Source organism: Bufo bufo, chromosome 4, assembly GCF_905171765.1.
Source record: "Bufo bufo chromosome 4, aBufBuf1.1, whole genome shotgun sequence".
In the NCBI taxonomy this organism is placed as follows: domain Eukaryota; kingdom Metazoa; phylum Chordata; class Amphibia; order Anura; family Bufonidae; genus Bufo; species Bufo bufo.
This window is the reverse complement of record NC_053392.1, coordinates 534621617-534641740: the sequence shown is the minus strand read 5'-3', so window position 1 is coordinate 534641740 and position 20124 is coordinate 534621617. Positions and strand designations below refer to the sequence as shown.

At 43.6% G+C, this 20124-nt stretch overlaps 1 protein-coding gene across 3 annotated transcripts in view; it reads right to left on the bottom strand.

The window, feature by feature from the left end:
• PLCB4 (phospholipase C beta 4) overlaps positions 1 to 20124 on the bottom strand; it is a 378077-nt gene that overhangs the window by 70562 nt on the left and 287391 nt on the right. For all 3 annotated transcript variants that reach the window (XM_040429870.1, XM_040429871.1, XM_040429869.1), the window contains 4 exons: positions 19248 to 19343; positions 14209 to 14309; positions 9082 to 9120; positions 2801 to 2942 (listed from right to left, as the gene is read on the bottom strand). In XM_040429870.1, the coding sequence (XP_040285804.1) occupies positions 2801 to 2942; positions 9082 to 9120; positions 14209 to 14309; positions 19248 to 19343 (378 nt within the window). The remainder of the gene's footprint in view (positions 1 to 2800; positions 2943 to 9081; positions 9121 to 14208; positions 14310 to 19247; positions 19344 to 20124) is intronic.

Genomic DNA, 20124 nt, shown 5'->3' with positions numbered 1-20124 from the left:
CATTTAAGGGTAAAACCCTGAGCGTGATATGTTAAATCTCCTTATACAATGCAGATCAGTCAGTAAATGTAACCATCCTAACCCAGAGGTGGGCTATGTTATTGTGTATGATGAGAAGGTCTTCTGAATAGAGATTCATGAGCCATTGTCCTCCACATGTTCCTCATCCTCAGGACTGCTGCTGCCCACAGTGTAACCTTTGATTAATAATATAAAGTGATATAAAACACAGTAAACGACCACCAGTCTGAATATATCAATCCTCTATCCAGACCAGAACAGATTTCCGGTTCCACCATACTTCGTTGAGAAGACCACCTCTCTGGAAGAACATTTTTTATTTCAGTTTTTTGGGGGGGGGCATCTCAAAATGGATTCCTATATAATGATATCTTGGTAGTATTTACACTATGCTTACATATACGATACCATCCATTGCTGCCAGTGTTGAGATGTAATGTACACTGCCCCCAACTGCTCAAAATCAGTATGAACGCTACATAAAGATAGCAATATATTCCATATAAATCATGACTTCTATGACAGTCCCATGGCCACACAAAATAACTAAATACATAATCTTTATTGTATCACATGATTAAAAACATGATTTAAAAAAATTCTGGAAAAATGTGGCATCAGTGTGCCTTCATCCAGGGGGGAACAAATACAGGACACATCATGGGTAATGGATTATCTTGAGTTTACACGTGGATATTTCCTTTGCAAACATTAATTGGACTGAGTTATTGTTCTTTATGCACTTTAAATTGGGCCTTTTTCTTGCACTGTGGAGAGTATATATAATATATTTCTACTTGTTACTGCCATTCCATGTGACACAATAAAGATTATGTATTTAGTTATTCTGTGTGTGGGCTGCCTTTTTCTTACAGGCTATAATGTTCTAGATCAGTGTTCATACATAACAGTGTAATGACGATAACAACATACAATGGCATTATTTCTATTTTGCTTGTAATTGTATTCTGTAAGGGCCAGTTCTCCTGTTGTTTCACTGTAACAGAGCTCCCTCTAGTGGATGAATGACTAAATGCATTCATAAAAATGTATATGGTGGTCTGTGTTTTTTATGTTGTATTGAGTTCAGTTAAGTTAAAGGGATTGTACAGCCAGTACATATTGATGACCTATCCTCAGGATAGGTCATCAATATCTGATCGGTGGGGGTCTGACTCCTGGCACTTCCGTTAATTAGCTGTGTGTTGTCTCGGTGGCACGGTGCAATAAAAAGTACTTGTTCCATTAACTTGAATGGGACGAGCACTTGTAATTACACTGCACTGCCGCTGCAAGAGGAACGACACGCAGTGTGATCTTGAAGAGGAAGCAAGGCTCATCGGACAGCCGTCTCCTCGGTGCTGGGAGTCTAAGGCTACTTTCACACCAGCGTTTTGGTTTCCGTTTGTTCAGGGATCTCACAAACGGCCCAAAACAGATCAGTTTTGCACTTAATGCATTCTGAATGGAAAAGGATCCGCTCAGAATGCATCAGTTTGCCTCCGTTGCGCCTGCATTCCGCTCTGGAGGCGGACACCAAAACGCTGCTTGCAGCGCTTTGGTGTCTGTCTGACGAAACTGAGCCAACTGACACAATCTGGCACAATAGAATACTGATCCGTCCCCCATTGACTTTCGATAGTGTTCAAGACGGATCCGTCTTGTCTATGTTAAAGATAATACAAACTGATCCATTCTGAATGGATGCATGTGGTTGTATTATCTGAACAGATGCGTTTGCGCAGATCCGTGACGGATCCGCACCAAACGCAAATGTGAAAGTAGCCTAACCCCCACCAATCAGATATTTATGGCCTCCCCTGAGGATGTACAAGTTGGCCCCTAAGACTTTGTCCGTAGGGTTATTGTTTTCTTGGAAGGTGAACCTTTGGCCCAGTCTGAGGTCCAGGATCAAGTTTTTATTAAGAATATCTCTGTACTTTGATTCTTTGAGCTTTCCCTCAACCCTGATCTGTCTCACTGTCCCAGCTGCTTAAATACACCCGCACAGCATGATGGTACCACCACCATGCTTCACTGTAGGGATGGTATTAGGCAGGTGATGATCAGAACCTGGTTTTCTCCAGACATGACACTTAAAATTAAATAAAAAAAGTTCAATTTTGGTTACATCAGAGCAGAGAGTCTTGTTTCTCACAGGCCAAGAGTCCTTTATGTGCTTTTTGGCAAACTCCAGGTGGGCTTTCATGTGTCTTTTACTGAGGAGAGGCTTCTTTCTGGACACTCTGCCATAAAGTCCAGTGGAGTGCTGCAGTGATAGTTGACCTTCTGGAAGTTCTCCTATCTGCACACAGGATCCCTGGACCTCAGCCAGTGGTCACCTATCTTACCAAGGCCCTTCTCCCCCGATTACTTAGTTTGGTGGGGTGACCAGCTCTAGGAAGAGTCCTGGTCGTTCCAAACGTCTTCCATTTAAGAATTATGGAGGCCACTGTGCTCAGTGAGGCAGACATTTTTTGGACACTTCTCCAGATCTGTGCCCGTAGAAGGGCAACTGGAGTGAAACCTGTTTGCATGTTGTGTCCTTGAGCCGATGTATTTTACAGAATACGGAAGTACTAATAAAGCAAGTATTTTATCATTGATAAGCGCCTTATTTTGATCTCTTTTCTTATCTTATTTTCTTTTGCCTTTTTATTCATGAAAAACAAAGGGGCTTTCCAATTATATGGTTAAAACAATGCTCTACTGACCTACGGCGCCCAATGTCCTGGGCGCCGCTGCATGTAAATATTTGTAAGATATGACTGGGTGTTACCTTCTGCCAGTTTGAAACCTTGAAATTTTACTGGTTGCGCATAGTTGATCATTGTGGATAAAAACGGATGTATATTGGTAGTGGCGCCTACGTATTTATAATTTGCCATCCATGCTTGTTCATCATCTGCGGTTATTGCGCCCTAGAGACAACATGAAAGGCACATCATCATCATTTCTGGTTATATGGTCATGTACCCTGCTACATACAATAATCATCATCACACTTTCTAAATCTGTAACTTATAGACCACATGCAGAAAGTCTGACGTCTGCCTTAGTTAGGTTAAGTTGTTGCAGTTAAGGTGACTTCTCGCGTGCGGACAAATCTGCATCATAAGTCGTTCTCCGTGTATTACTATGGAGTTTTCATTTGTCTATTCTAAAAATCTGTGCGTCTGTGTTTTGCTGTGGAAAACATGATATGCTGCAGATCTCGTGAGGTCCGATTTCTATATAGATTTCAATGGAAAATCATAAGTCACAATGAGATTTGCATTACAATTGGAATCAACTGAGCACCAAAATCAGCATGACCCTAAAAGTATGTACATGTGGATTCCAGTGCGTCTTTTCCGCCACATGTGACGGCACCCTTATATCTCTATATTGGCAGTCATGGTGTGGACAGGTATGTGTATCTTTGGACATCTAGCAATGTGCCTGAAATTGCCAAAGGGCAGAAGAAAGTGCTGTCATGGGGACTTGCTGCAGGCTTATGACCTAAAAGGGGTTGTCTTACTTCGGCAAGTGGCATTTATCATGTAAAGCAAGTTAATACAAGGCACTTATTAATCCATTGTGATTGTCCATATTGCCTCTTTTGCTGGCTGGATTCATTTTTCCATCAGATTATACACTGCTCGTTTCCATGGTTATGACCACCCTGAAATCCAGCAGCGGTGGTCGTGCTTGCACACAATAGGAAAAAGCACTGACCAATGAACGCTCCCACGGTCCTTTAGTGTGCCAGCACGACCACAGCTGATGGATCACAGGGTGGTCGTAACCATTGAAATGAGCAGTGTATAATGTGATAATTTTTTTTATCCAGCCAGCAAAGGAAGCAATATGGACAATCACAATACATTAGTAAGTGTCTTGTATTAACTTTATCTACATGATAAATGCCACTTACTGAAGTGAGACAACCACTTTAACCTCTAGTACTAGTAATCCAGCCAAGAAGTAAGCTATTAAATACTATTGTCATGCTTGTTCTGTTTACTGAGGGGCCATTTTCATAGTAGTTATGGTAGGAATTAGGTAATGAGGGTCCACTAATCAGCTCAATACAGCAGAGCAGTCGCTCTTTGGTGTCATTGCCATCCTTGTCCTATATAGGGGCTAGGAAAAAAGGCCATGCATGGTTAATAAAGGAATTGTGAAGAGTGATAGGCTCCATTTCAATGAATGCAAGTTATGCTTGTTCTCAAATCCAGGGTTTATTTTAACTTTTGATAAGTTTTCTGACAGGTTTCTGATGCTCTTTAACAACCTAAATAATGCAGCATGACGCACAGATCCATGGATCAATGGGATCCATTAAAGGTATGGTACGCAGTAGCGCAATGTTGCGCAGTAGCAGTTAAGTTGATTGGATTTAAAAAAAAAATTACCATGCACATGTTGCAGAAAGTGTATACATCGGAATCCAGGCATAACCTGACATGCTGGATATCTGCCACGGAAATCTGTGGTTGGAAAGAAGTTCCAAATGATAGTGTCGTTTATGTCCAGAAAGCTGAAGTGTTCGCTGCCTGATGGGGCGTTTAAAAGAAAACAAATCTCTATTGTAAAATCTATATGCCCTGTGCTATAGAATGCAGAGGAAGACCAATACGGACATGGCAGATAACCCAGGTCTGCCTCTTCATGAAGCCTCTGGGTTATGCATTATTCAGAACTCAGGCACGCAGGCAGCAGAGAGGGAACAAAGGCAGGCACTAGCCCCTTTCACAGAAAAGGCTTCTCCCCTTATTTTTTCCGCTCCCCGCGTTTCTGTGCCATTCTTGGCACATCATCAGGAGCATATGAGGAGCGATACAACAAAGTACAATAGCGCCAGCCACCACAGAGGACGAGTGGCTAGCAGAGCATCGGGCACCAGAATGGTCGTAATGGCCTCCAGGAGCTCCCTCTACTTAACAGGGTAGCTCCTCCTTTGGGATTTGGAAAGCGCTGGTAGGACCAATTGCAGTAATATGGGTGGGAATCAGAGCACATGCACCCTGAATATTAGACACCCTGGGAGGCTCAGGAAAGCTCCAGAGAAAAGGATATGGGAGGATCATAAAATAACTCAGTGTGGAAGTGCATACAGCGCATTATCCCCAAATAGGTAACGGTCTATGTACACAGATAGTGAAATGCAGTGAATGCCCCTGTATACGTAATATGGAATATATACAGTACAGACCAAAAGTTTGGACACACCTTCTCATTCAAAGAGTTTTCTTTATTTTCATGACTATGAAGGCATCAAAACTATGAATTAACACATGTGGAATTATATACATAACAAACAAGTGTGAAACAACTGAAAATATGTCATATTCTAGGTTCTTCAAAGTAGCCACCTTTTGCTTTGATTACTGCTTTGCACACTCTTGGCATTCTCTTGATGAGCTTCAAGAGGTAGTCCCCTGAAATGGTCTTCCAACAGTCTTGAAGGAGTTCCCAGAGATGCTTAGCACTTGTTGGCCCTTTTGCCTTCACTCTGCGGTCCAGCTCACCCCAAACCATCTCGATTGGGTTCAGATCCGGTGACTGTGGAGGCCAGGTCACCTGGCGCAGCACCCCATCACTCTCCTTCATGGTCAAATAGCCCTTACTTTCAACGTTTTCAAAGAACCCAATTTTTCGGCTGACTGACTGATGGCCACTCGTTTTTCTTTACTAAGGGCTCTTTCACACCTGCGTTATTGTCTTCCGGCATAGAGTTCCGTCGTCGGGGCTCTATGCCGGAAGAATCCTGATCAGGATTATCCTAATGCATTCTGAATGGAGAGTAATCCGTTCAGGATGCATCAGGATGTCTTCAGTTCCGGTACGGAACGTTTGTTGGCCGGAGAAAATACCGCAGCATGCTGCGCTTTTTGCTCCGGCCAAAAATCCGGAACACTTGCCGCAAGGCCGGATCCGGAATTAATGCCCATTGGAAGGCATTGATCCGGATCCGGCCTTAAGCTAAACGTCGTTTCGGCGCATTGCCGGAGCCGACATTTAGCTTTTTCAGAGTGGTTACCATGGCTGCCGGGACGCTAAAGTCCTGACAGCCATGGTAAGTGTAGTGGGGAGCGGGGGAGCAGTGTACTTACCGTCCGTGCGGCTCCCCGGGCGCTCCAGAGTGACGTCAGGGCGCCCCAAGCGCATGGATCACGTGATCACATGGATCACGTCATCCATGCGCATGGGGCGCTCTGACGTCATTCTGGAGCGCCCCGGGAGCCGCACGGACTGTAAGTATACCTCTCCCCCGCTCCCCGCTCCTACTATGGCAACCAGGACTTTAATAGCGTCCTGGGTGCCATAGTAACACTGAAAGCATTTGGAAGACGGTTCCGTCTTCAAATGCTTTCAGTACACTTGCGTTTTTCCGGATCCGGCAGGCACCTCCGGCAACGGAAGTGCATGCCGGATCCCAACAACGCAAGTGTGAAAGAGGCCTTAGCTGCTTTTTTCTTGCCATAATACAAATTCTAACAGTCTATTCATTAGGACTATCAGCTGTGTATCCACCTGACTTCTCCTCAACGCAACTGATGGTCCCAACACCATTTATAAGGCAAGAAATCCCACTTATTAAACCTGACAGGGCACACCTGTGAAGTGAAAACCATTTCAGGGGACTACCTCTTGAAGCTCATCAAGAGAATGCCAAGAGTGTGCAAAGCAGTAATCAAAGCAAAAGGTGGCTACTTTGAAGAACCTAGAATATGACATATTTTCAGTTGTTTCACACTTGTTTGTTATGTATATAATTCCACGTGTTAATTCATAGTTTTGATGCCTTCAGTGTAAATCTACAATTTTCATAGTCATGAAAATAAATAAAACTCTTTGAATGAGAAGGTGTGTCCAAACTTTTGGTCTGTACTGTATATATATATATATATATATATATATACACACACAGGGCTGTCTTTAACGCGGGGCAAAAGGGGCAGCTGCCCCGGGCCCAGCTGCTCCTGGGGGGCCAAAGGCAGCTGCCTTTTAAACCCCGCTGGCCACTACCCACAAATTCAATTACATCGTCCTAAAGACCAGGAAGCGGTCAAGGCTTTGTACTCACCGCTTCATGGTCCTCGGATGTCAGCTGTGCAGTACTGCACACAGAGTGAGGCGCTCTGTGACGTCACGTTGTGCGCAGACTTCACAGCACAGCCGACAGCAGGAGGATGCAGATGGCGCTGGAGGAGAGGAGCAGGAGCAGGAGAAGTAAGTGTTTTTTTTTATTTTATATTTATCAGGCTGATGGACACTTCTGGGGGCTGCTGAGAGGCTACTGGGGGCTGATATAAGGCTACTGGGGGCTGCTTTGAGGCTACTGGGGGCTGCTATAAGGCTACTGGGGGCTGCTATGAGGCTACTGGGGGCTGCTATGAGGCTACTGGGGGCTGCTATGAGGCTACTGGTGGCTGCTATAAGGCTACTGGGGGCTGCTATGAGGTTAATGGGGGCTGCTATGAGGCTACTGGGGGCTGCTATAAGGCTACTGGGGGCTGCTATGCGGCTATAGGGGGCTGCTATAAGGCTACTGGGGGCTGCTATAAGGCTACTGGGGGGCTGCTATGAGGCTAATGGGGGCTGCTATGAGGCTAATGGGGGCTGATATGAGGCTTGATGGGGGCTGATGAGAAGCATGGGGCTTTTATCTGAGGTCTGATTGGGGTCATTCAAATTGGGGTCTGAGCTGAGCTCTTATTCAGGTCTTATTAACATTAGGGATCTTATTGGGGCTGTTAGCTGAGGTCTGATTAACATTGGTGGTCTGATTGGTGGTCTGACCTAAGGTATAAAGAAAAATATTTATTTCTTATTGTCCCCCTCTAAAACCTCGGTGTGTCTTATGGGCCGGTGCGTCTTATAGGGCGAAAAATATGGTACTTGCTTGCTCCTCCTCTGGTGCTCCCTTGCCCTTTGCTTACGCCGCGCGCCATGACGTCACGCGGAGGGACTGCAACGCTAGGGTGAGCCGAGCCCCGGTCTCCTTCCTGAACTGCAGAGCGTGCCCACTTCCAGCCCTGAGCCCAGCTGCCCAGAGCACTGATCCTGAGCCTGCTGGAGTCTTCAGAACTGTAAGTATTTACAGTAATTCACTGTAAGCTATATTATATATATATATATATATATATATATATATATATATTACTTGTTTTATGTGAGTAAGGGTGCTGGGTGGTTGGAGAAGGGGGGATGGAGAAGGGGGAGGGAGGGGTGGATGGAGGGGTTAGTAGTACAGTACTATCAGCACATTGTAAAAAAAATAAAAATCTGCAAAATACTATGTATTTATGTCAGAAGTTGTGCTTTTTAAATTTTTTGAATAATGATACAGCCATTTGATTTGATACTTTTGTGATGATTCTTTTTTTTTTCTATATTAAGGGACACTAAACGTAGTAGTTCTGATGTCTATAGCATGTCTTTTGTGTATCTGTTTCTTTTTTTATATTTTTATTATACTTTTGTAAAACACTATACGAATGGGTCCACCTGTTCACCTTACTGTATATTGTATGTGGTTGAAAAATATAAAACATGTGATGATTCATTTTTTTTTCTATATTAAGGGACACTATAGTCACCAGAACCACAACAGCTAAACGTAGTAGTTCTGGTGTCTATAGCATGTCTCTGCAAGCTTTTTAAACACTGCAGAAAAAAAAGCAGTATTTACATTACTGCCAAGGAACACCTCTAGTGGCCACATGCTAGGGTGTGGATAGGCGGGATCCAGGGGGCCCAAAAAATTCTTGCCCAGGGCCCAATCAATATTAAAGATGGCCCTGTACACACACACACACACATTTTAATATTGTGCTCTTTTAAACATCAAGCAGTTAAACGTGGATTAAACTTCCCCCAATATATCAGCTGATTGCTGGACAATCCAGAAGGTGGACCTGTGACAGATTGGTTAGGTGGATTGTTTTGAATTAAAAATAAAATAAAAAAATAAATAAAATAAAATAAATAAAAACACATGGAAAACCACAAACATAAATAAATAAATAAATCAATCCTTGTGATACTTTCTGATTAACAATTCATTCTCACCTTTTTGTTATTGTTTTCTTGCTCGGCATCTTCTGCTACCTAAAGAAAAGAAACACAAGTATACTTAAATGGGTCTTCCCACTAACAATACTTATCCCCTGTCTACAGGATAGGTGATAAGTGTCTGATCACCGGAGGTCCCGGCACTGTATGCCTGTTTGTGATATAAGTAATTTGGTGGGGTCTCAGCACTCGGACCACCACCGATCAAAACGTTTGATATGCCTCTAGAACGAGTGGAGAGAAGCGCGCGTATGTTGAGTCTTCGCTGCATGAGACGGGCTCAATAGAAGTCTAATGGCCGCTCTCGATTCTGTCCTCGTCAGTGAGGAGGGAGAGCGTGATATGCGCGCACTTCTTCTCTTTGTTCTAGAGATCGCTGGGTGTGTCAGCACTCTATGACATATCAAAAGTTTTTTGAAAAGTCAGTGACACTTTAAATATTATTAAAATTGAACTGAAACATTCTTGGTTACTGAAAACCTGTCTTAATCACACTTAACTGACCCAGGTGCAGGGAGACTTAAAGCTGATTGCACAGTTTAGACAAGCCATTTTATACCCAACTATTAGGGAAGTAAAGGGGTATTCTGGTTACCCAATGTTTTTAAAAAACAGCACTGATATGTATAATTTAGTGTAAAAACATAAGACACATGAGAAAGTTTCCACTGGTCCCTGATAACTTTTTATGCTACCAGTCTGTTCCCGCTATGATCCGGTTCGATGCCCTGTCATGACGCCTTCGCTATCACCAGGTGACCTACAATCACCTCCTTAGACTACACTGCCCATAATCCCCCACTCTGGGCACAAACATAAGAGTCTCCGCTGGCTGACTGGTTCTTAGCAGAGCCTCGTGATGCACACATCTCTTGTAGACTGCGCCTGGCAGAGGAAGAAATAATCTACGCATGTCCGTACCCAGTACTGCAAGCTACAGGTTCTAACCAGGGCAAAGAGAGTGTAAATAAATGGCAGGGCGGCCTACAAAGGTTTGGGTGAACAGCACAAAACTGCTATTAGCTTTCGATTGGGGACTTCATGTCAATACTTTTAAAAGGATATTCTAGATATCCGTATTTATAGGTATCCTTTAGTACTCCTCATGGTTATGGTTCCTGCGACACTTAGGGGCCATAGCGCCAAGCTGCTCCTCCATATAATAAATGCACCTAAATGTCTGATTGCTCTTTATTGGAGACACCTTCCTACGAGATGTGAGTTTTATGCTTGGATACAAGATTTCCAGTCCTTAGAATACTCAATCGCACTTCAGAGTGGTACGACAGCCAAGTTTCTGAAAATTTGGCTGGCATGGGACACAGATGTGTTTCTTTTGTGTATCTGTTTCTTTTTTTATATTTTTATTATACTTTTGTAAAACACTATACGAATGGGTCCACCTGTTCACCTTACTGTATATTGTATGTGGTTGAAAAATATAAAACATAACAAAATATGGTGAGGGACTGATAAACCAAGATTATATGAGGTGTTATAGGGGTATTTCCATCTTATAAGATACGATATATCATTACTTTATCACTAGTGGAGGTTTAACCGCTAGAAGCCAAAATTCTGAGAATGAAGGTGCTGCAGTTCTGGACCTGGGCTAGTCCCCTCCACTATTTTTGGCATTCACAGCGCAGGGGAGCTGCAGCGCAGCTATAGTCATGTGAACAGGACCTGCTGCAGTACCCTGCCAGAAACTTAGAAGAGGTTGTGGCGATAAATCAGCACCACAGCCCCTTCATTCTCAGGATCAGTGGGGGTCCCAGAGGTTGGCCTGGAGCAGGGGTGCACAACCTGCGGCCCGCGGGCCGCATGCGACCCCCAGCGCCATGGTTTGCGGCCCCCTGTCCTGCTGGGCAGAAACACAGATGATCATGCGATCAGCTGTGTTTCTGCCCAGAGCCGCACAATTACAGGATTACAGCTCTTGCTTCTGCACTGTAGCGGGAGCAGGACGGGTTCTCTGCTGTCAGAGACAGCACGAGACCCGAGAAGAAGGCAGAAGCAGGGTGTCATCGCTTCTGCCTTCTCCTCAGATAGGTGAGGGGCGCGCTGAACAGTTTGGACCTGGCGATCTCAGGGGCAGAGGACTGCAGAGCCTCATCAGCTCTGCCCTGTACAAAGCCCCCCTCAGCAGGCTGGTTTTCCCTGTAACTGGGGCTTCTTTGGATGCTCCAGTTACAGTGGAAATAGTGCAAAAAAAAAAGTCTGTGTCCCCAAACTTCTTTTATGGACATTTTGGGGATAAATTAAGTGGCAAATATATATATTAAAAGTAAAAAAAAAATTTAAAACACAATAAAAAAAATACAAATAAAAGGAAAAAAAAGTGCAAAATAAAAAAAAAGCAAGTCAGTGTCCCCCAGGTCTTTTAAAGAACTCTTGGGGGACACACAGTGCTGCAAAAAATTATATAAAAAAGAAAAAGAACATTTTTGCAAAAAGATGTAAAATAAATAAATAAAATAAAAGTAAAAGAAATCTATAAAAAGGAAAAAGTGCAAAATACAATTGTTCACTGTCATATTATGTGGCAAAAATATGTTAAAAATAAATAATAAAGTGATGATAAAAAAATTAAAATATACAAAATAAATAAAATACAAATAAAAGAAAAAAAAAAGGAAAATGTGCAAAATAAAAAAAAAGTCAGTGTCCCCCAAAAGGTCTTTTTGTAGCAGAAATATATTAAAAAAATAAGTAAAATACATAAAAGAAAAAAACACCCACACCAACCAAAACCATTATAATTATCACCCCATCCACGTGAAACTCTACATATTGTATAATAAGACGATCCAACACATATAGAGAACTAATTATAATAATTTGCATATTTAATTTTTTTTTTTACAGTTTTCCCCTAATAAAACTAAAAAAATATATTAAAAAGCCCTGTGTTATGTAATAAAAAGCTGCAAAAGTTATTTTGGTTATTTTGGTACTCCAAAAAATAAAAAAGTTACTAGTGTTTGAACCACAAAAAAAATGACTGGTCATTAAGGCCTTCTCAGGCCTGGTCATTAAAGGGTTAACCAATAAATGCTTTCCCGTCTAGTAAGGCCTCATACACATGACTGTACCTTTTCTTTTGGTCCGCAGGACACCAGATATGCGTGTTCTGCATTTTGCAGAACAGAGTAACGGATGCGGACAGCACACGGAGTGCTGTCCACATCTTTTGCGGCCCCGCTGAAGTGAATGGGTCCGTATCCGAGCCGCATAAAAAAAATGCGTCTCAGATGCAGGCTAAAACAGTGTGCATTAACCTTCAGGGAAAGGGCTTACTGGTTATTGCAGGGCACCTACAGTATATCTGAGGGTGCAGATGGTGGTAATAACCAGTGAGCGCCGTCCTCTGCAGTCAAGTAAAGTGCCCTTTTGTGAATAGGAGGAAGGAAGGAAACGTCGCCACTTAAAGGAGTTTCCTAGTTAGGGCTCATGCACACAAATGTTTTTTGCATTCAGTATACTGGCCGTTTTTTTTGTTCAGTTTGCGTTACTTATACTGAACCATTCATTTCAATGGGTCAGCAACAGAAACTGAAGTGTCTCCGTGTGCATTCCGTTTCCGTATTTCCCTTTTTCCGTTCAAAGATAGAACATGTCCTATTATTGCCCGCAAATCACGTTCCATGGCTCCATTCAAGTCAATAGGTCCGCAAAATAAAGGAACTCCGTATGTCTTCCGCATCCGTTCCGTTTTTGCGGAACCATCTATTGGAAATTCTATGTAATTACTGTATACTGTATATGCCATATGGAACGGAACTGGAAACACTACTGAAACAAAAAACGGAAAAACTGATCCGTTAAAAATGGCCCGCAAAACACTGAAAAAGCTATACAGTCGTGTGCATGAGCCCTTAAAATGATTTTTAACCAGTTCCTACAGCATAGTTCCTGAAACAGAAGATTCCTACTTTCCTGCTCTGTGCTGCTCTTGCTGTCTCCATCTTCCGCTCCCGGAGCACCTCTCCAGCAGATATCTGACTTTAGAGGTGAAATGCTGAAGCCAGTCATTGGCTGGAGAGGTACAAGTGACTATGGCCATATCCAACCGGATGTAAACAGCGCTGGAACCAGAAGATGGAGACAGCGGGAACGGCAGGGAGTAGGTAAGTATGAATCTTCTGTTTCAGGCCTATGCTGCAGGAACGTGTTAAAAATAATTTTTTACCTGGAAATCTCTAAGCCCCTGTTACACGGCACGATATTAAGGACAATTACTGGGAACAAGTGTTCATAGGAACGCTCATTCCTGATATCTGGCGGAATAATCGTGCCGCCGATCAGCTGATAAACAAGGAATCACTCGTTTGTCGGCTGATTCGCATATTTTATCAGGATGAAAGATGTACAATTTTCGTCAGCACATCTCACCGTGTAATCAGGAATGTGCTACCGATCGATAGAAGTGAATGAGGGAGGAATGACTGTGGTAGTGATCATTCCTCCCCAGTCACTTTGCATTAACCTGTGTAATAGGCTGATGCAAACAAGCGCTGATTAACTTTTTATTTTGCGATGTGACAATGCGGCCCCTAGACCATAAAAGGTTGTGCACCCTTGGCCTAGGTATACGCCATCACTTAGTAAAATGAGAATAACCCTTTGAGCCTCACAGTCACTGTCTTGGATAGAACACTACATAGGCCGTATAGGAATCTGGATAGCTTTAGAACAAGTATCATCTACTTGTGGAAGGCAAGCCAAAATCATTACTACTAATTTCCCATACAGCCATGACAGTAAGGGTCCATTCACACGGCCGTAGTGAATTGCAATACACCCGGCCAGAACATTCATACAACTGCTTATACTTGTCCGCAATTGTGGACAAGAATAGAATATGTTCTATTTTTTTCCGGAGCCGCGGATCGGAAGTTCGGGGCCGCGCTCCGGAAATGTGGATGTCCGTATCCATTCCTGCCTCTTAGAGAATGAATGGGTCCGCACCCGTTCCGGATAATTGCGGAACCGGTGCGGAAACATTCTACGGGCGTGTGAATAGACACCAAGACTATACGATAGGTCTTAGAATGTGCTATCCAGGGGTTATTATACTGTCTTACTATAAAAAAAAATCCTATAGAACATCAGAAAAATTACTTTTTTTGCGATGTTTGCTGCAGCCTCTTTTTGGCTAAGATCGTCCGCTGAGAGCTCACTTCCAAACTTGAATTCAGGGTGGGCTTCCTCCTCCTGATCAGCTGATATGAAAGAACAAAGATATTACTTAAACATCTTTCTGGGAATAAACTGGTGATATTTAATATGCATCATTAAAAAATATTAAAAGACATAAAATGAAATGATATGAAAAGTATTACGGTATACTTCTGTTATAGTAAATAGAATCTAGTGTCATGACTAGTGTTGAGCGAAGTTTACAAAAATTCAATTCAGCTGCTTTGCCGAATTTCACAAAGAAATTTGCTTTGTGATGAATGAATTTGTCACGAAGCGCATTTGTTTGAAAGTAGCGGGCGCAATGACAGGGAACGGCGCTGCCCCCCCATCAATGAACCCTTCAGATGTCACTGTCATCGCAGTATCTGAGATTAAAAATAAAGACTTTCAGGGGTTAGGCTACTTTCACACCTGCGTTCGGGTGTCCGCTCGTGAGCTCCGTTTGAAGGGTCTCACAAGCGGCCCCGAACGCAGCCGTCCAGCCCTAATGCATTCTCAGTGGAGGCGGATCCACTGAGAATGCATCAGTCTGCCAGCGTTCAGCCTCCGCTCTGCGAGCGGACACCTGAACGCTGCTTGCAGCGTTCGGGTGTCCGCCTGGCCGTGCGGAGGCAAGCGGATCCGTCCAGACTTACAATGTAAGTCAATGGGGACGGATCCGTTTGAAGATGACACTATATGGCTCAATCTTCAAACGGATCCGCCCCCATTGACTTTCAATGTAAAGTCTGGACGGATCCGTTCAGGCTACTTTCACACTTAGAAATTTTTCTAAGTTATAATGCAGACGGATCCGTTCTGAACGGATGCAAACATCTGCATTATAGGAGCGGATCCGTCTGATGAAACATCAGACGGATCCGCTCCGAACGCTAGTGTGAAAGTAGCCTTAATCAGTAAAAAAAAAAATTATATATATACTTTATGAAAAGTTCGATTCGGCTAATTCGCTGACATTCACAAAAAAATTTGCTTTGTGACGAATTACTTCGTCATTAAGCGCATTTTTTTGTAAGTAGCGGATGCAATGACAAGGAGCTGCGATAGCGCCGCCCCCGTCATTGCACCCCTTAGATGCCGCGTTCATACATGATCGCAACATCTGAGTGTAAAATTAACAATAAATAAAAAATTGAATTAAACTAACTGCCTCCATTTTCTTGCGACGGGCCGGCCGCCACCATCTTGCTTGAAGATCTCGGCCGAAATCCTGTGCGGCACGAGATTACGTCATCACGCCGGCTGGTGTGGGGACGTATGACGTCATCACGCCAGCCGGCGTGATGATGTAATCTCGCGCCGCACGGTATTTCGGCCGAGATCTTTAAGCAAGATGGAGGCTGGAGGCCCGTCGCGAGCAAATGGAGGAGGTAAGTTAGAATTTTTTTGTTTTTTATACTATTTCAGGTTAAATCGGCACAAGGAGATTCTTCTTCTAGGCAAATCAAATGTATCCTGAAATTCGGATCGAATTCCACTTTGTGGGATTCGATTCGCTGATCTCTAATACTCACATTATCCATTTGATGAGGCCATTTTGATTGAAGATCCCCCACGAAATCTCTGGCGTGGTGATGTTATATGTCACTGCACACAAGATTTCACGCGGGATCTTCAAGCAAGATGGCCACGGCGGCCTCTTTGATCTGAAATGGATGAGGTGAGTACATTTTTTTAAATTGCCATTACAGGGAAAATTAATTCATTACCATAAAGCACGAGGAATTTTGGCTCGAATTGAATCTTCCCTGAAATTCGGATCGAAGTCGACTTCAGACACTTGCTATTCAATCAACCCTAGTAATGACCAATGTCTCAAGCAGAAATTCGCTTTAAAGGGAACCTGTCACCGGGATTTGGGGTATAGAGCTGAGGACATGGGTTGCTAGATCGCCGCTAGCACATCCGCAATACCCAGTCCCCATAGCTCTGTGTGCTTTTATTGTGTAAAAAAACGATTTGATACATATGCAAATTAATCTGAGATGAGTCCTGTCCCTGACTCATCTCACGTACAGGACTCATCTCAGGTTAAGTTGCATATGTATCAAATCGTTATTTTTACACAATAAAAGCACACAGAGCTATGGGGACTGGGTATTGCGGTTGTGCTAGCGGCCATCTAGCAACCCATGTCCTCAGCTCTGTACACAAAATCCCGGTGACAGGTTCCCTTTAAGGCTGCTTTCAGATGACCATAATACAGGCACATTTTAGTATGTACAATATGGCCGCAGCACCAGTGGCGTAGCGTGGGGAAGGACCATTGCCTCGGGCGCCAGACTGCAGGGGGCGCCGGCCTGGCCGTCAACTAACTTTAAATTTGATTGCTAAGTAGTATGTGCTGTCTGAACTGTGTCTGCTGAACCTTGCTGATAAGCGCAGTCTGCGGCCGCTGCGCAGCCGGTGGACTCCACAATGCTGAGGAGCGGTATCAGCCGAACTGAGCGTGCGCGCTCTGATGAATCATCAGGCATGCACGGCACTCCCTTAGTCGGCGCCGCCCACCTTCCAGGCGGGAAGGACACTGCAGTGCGGAGCAATAAGAAGAAGATGGCTGCCGCATGCCGCAGCTAAGTGTTCAGCCTGCCGCGCTGCCTGACTGAGCCTCTCAGCCAAGTTACAGCCTGCCCCTGAGTGAAGCAAGAGAGCCAGCGATGGAGGCACAATTTCAAAGTAAACAGTGCCACGCTGCCAGTTAGGTAGGGAGGTAGGGAGTGCAGTGACTTTGGCAGACTGTGGTATTTTTCTTCAGTTAAGGGCCAGGCTTGTAGCCCAGAGGGGCAATTTTCCAGGGGAAAGGGGGTCTAATTTGCCAATTGCCTCCAGGGCATGTAAATGGGAGCCCTAATAGGTAGTGACAGTCTATGTGACAAATGGGGATTATTACTGTGGTGGCCAAAGTGGAGCCTGCAGGCTGCTGCACAGCAGGGCAGGCCTATGGGAATTTTACTAGTACTACTCACTGTGCATATTATTTGCCACCTACGCCCCCTACAATAATAGTCCTCCATTATTAAGTAGCTTAATAATAGAGGATTATTATTGTTGGGGGCCTAGGTGAAAAATAATATGCACACGCTAGCACAGTATTGGGGGTAGCAGCAGGATGACAGTGTTGAAGCACCAGGAGGGAGAGGACGATAGTAAAGTGAGGAATCTAAAAATAATTTCTGTGATAAACTCTGCAGAGACGAAACGCGGCTGAAAGAAGATATCGTGGCGGTCTTATCTACGAATGAAGACGTTAAGGAAAGAGTGTAACTCAGAGGAGACATGACTGGATGTAAGAGCAGGGGCATAGCTATAGAGGAAGCAGGGGAAGTGGCTGCTTTGGGGCCCTGACCCAAAAGGGGCCCATCCAGGAGGAGGAGGACTAAAAGATTTTGTCAGGGCCCTGAAATGATATACAGTGACAGTGTAGAGAGTGTAGGAAACAGATGGAACAGCTGCCAGGCCTGGTCTGAGAGAGCGATCTTTACTAGCCACAGGAATGGGGGCGGCATGAAAGGAAGAGGTTGCAAAAAAATTACTGGGGGAGGAGGGCTCCATTCAAAAATTTGCTGTGGGGCACAGGCATTTCTAGCTACGCCGCTGTGTAAGAGGTATGTGCTGCTGTATTCTCCTGTATTTTTTATACCAATATATGTAATGTCCATCCACATATTTATTTCATGGACTTCAGGCCACACTGTGCGTGTTCTAAATTCTAGGGCCTCTCATCCATCTACTAGATTATCTGTACTCAGAGAGCTATGACTGTGTTAAGCTACTTTCACACTAGCGTTTTCAATTCAGCTATCCGTCATAGGACGGGGGAGAGATGGGACACAATAATTGGCTTGCCCCGGGTTTGGCAACCTACGCTATGCCACTGCGCAGCACTCAGGCTTTCCACAATTCTACTGAACCAGGCAGGAACCTACAATCCTAGGGTCATTCAGGTTCACAACTATGGTATCTATCAGGGGTGTATGACATGTCTCTAGGGGGTACTTTCATTGTCCTTATGCTGTGCATTTATTAAGCAGCACAGACATATGAATCCTCTACTAAACTTACTTTGCTTAAAATGGAATCCAAAAGAGGGAGTCCAAAGTATTCCGACATGTCATGCAGATAATAAAATGGTCCAAGTTAGGGTCATCTGAAAGAAGCCTTATGGCCAAATGCAGTTAAATGCATCTTCTGATATGTTAAGATAACATCATATGAACAGAGGCGCTCAGCAGAGCGCCCAAACCCGTTCATTCGTACTCAGAAGGGGTCTATACAGATGGGTAAATGATTACAGCTCCTAAACCATATATTTGGTTATCCCAACTAAATGGAGGAGTGAGCTTTTTCTCAAGCACATTGACCCACTGATTTTGAAAAATACAGACCTGCACCCCAAACCATGGAACCTGTATTCATTGGGGCCTATGTATTTATGGATGGCACCATGTTGGGCACAAGGCTTGCCCCTATTAATAGGGCATTTTTATCTTATATCTGAATAGGGCAGGTCAAGCTATTTTGGCACCAAAATTGATGCTTTCAAAAGGTGTCCTCAACTCTGTCCCTGAAGTTCAGCATGACGGTTGTCAGATGCAGTTAATTGTCCCCATCCCTACCAATCCCAGTGTTCTCATTTATACAGGATATATTGATTGGTAAAAATTGAAAGCCATAACATTGCTATATATTTTTTCTTACTCCAAAAACTTGAGGTAAAATCCCACAACCCAGAAGGAAGCTATCATTTTAGTGGCGGGCATCCACTTTCGTTATTTTGGGTTGTCCTAGGTTTGGCTTTTCAACTTCATGGGTGCTGTACTTCCTTGACTATACAGTAGATCTATGTAAATTGTTAAATTATCATTTTGAGATGAGAATGATAAAGGGTGTATCAATTATGGAACACAAATAGTAATGGTGTAAAAAGACACTTTTTTAGGCTATTTAGGAATAAATACCATTTTCAGTTTCTTCTTCAATGTCATCTTCAAGGATGCTGACAGGTGCCACTGTCTCCCCAGCCTCCATCACGCTTTTTAAAGCCTCCAGTTGTTCTGTCGACAAACATGACAATTACATATGAACATGTGAAAAGACTTTACACAGGTGACTACCAATATGCATTGGAAATAAAACCTGAAACCCTGCAAATGAAAAGCAAAACCAAAGCAAAAGCAAAAAAAAACCATTATGAGTTTTGCATCTGCACCCTACACTTTAGTATCTGTAATATAATGTAGAAGGTCAAAGTTAATGGAACTCAAAAGTTTTTTCTTACAGTTTTTGGTGGACCCCCTTCAAGACAGGTCATCTATAGTTTGACACCCAAGACCCCCACAATCTGCTGTTTTGGCAGCTGTCAGTGCAGGAAACTATACAGTGGAAAAAAACTGAAGCACAAGGCTTTTTTATGTCCACTGTATAGGGGTCATGCTGGGGTACTGCAGCTCAGCTCCCATTTAGGTGATGGAAGCTAAGCTAAAGTATGTTGTCGACAGAAACTACTCAGTGGACAAAGCCTTCTGCCCACTCTATACCTTCTGGCAACAGTGGCTGCCCATAACAGCTGATTGGGGGGGGGGGGGCAGGTGTCGCAACTCTACTGATCTGACATTGATGACCTATCTTGAGGATAGGCCATCAAAATCTAAGTCCTGAAAAACATTTTAATACTCAGGTACTTATTTATTTTCTATTGCTTATTTCGTGCCTACGTATTCTATATTCTGTGCCTAGCTTGAAATCACTCAAATAGTCCCTGTGCCCAAATAGTCTCCAGCATGTAAAGAGCATCTGTCAGCATGATCAGCCCTAGTAAGCCAGGCCTACTGCCTG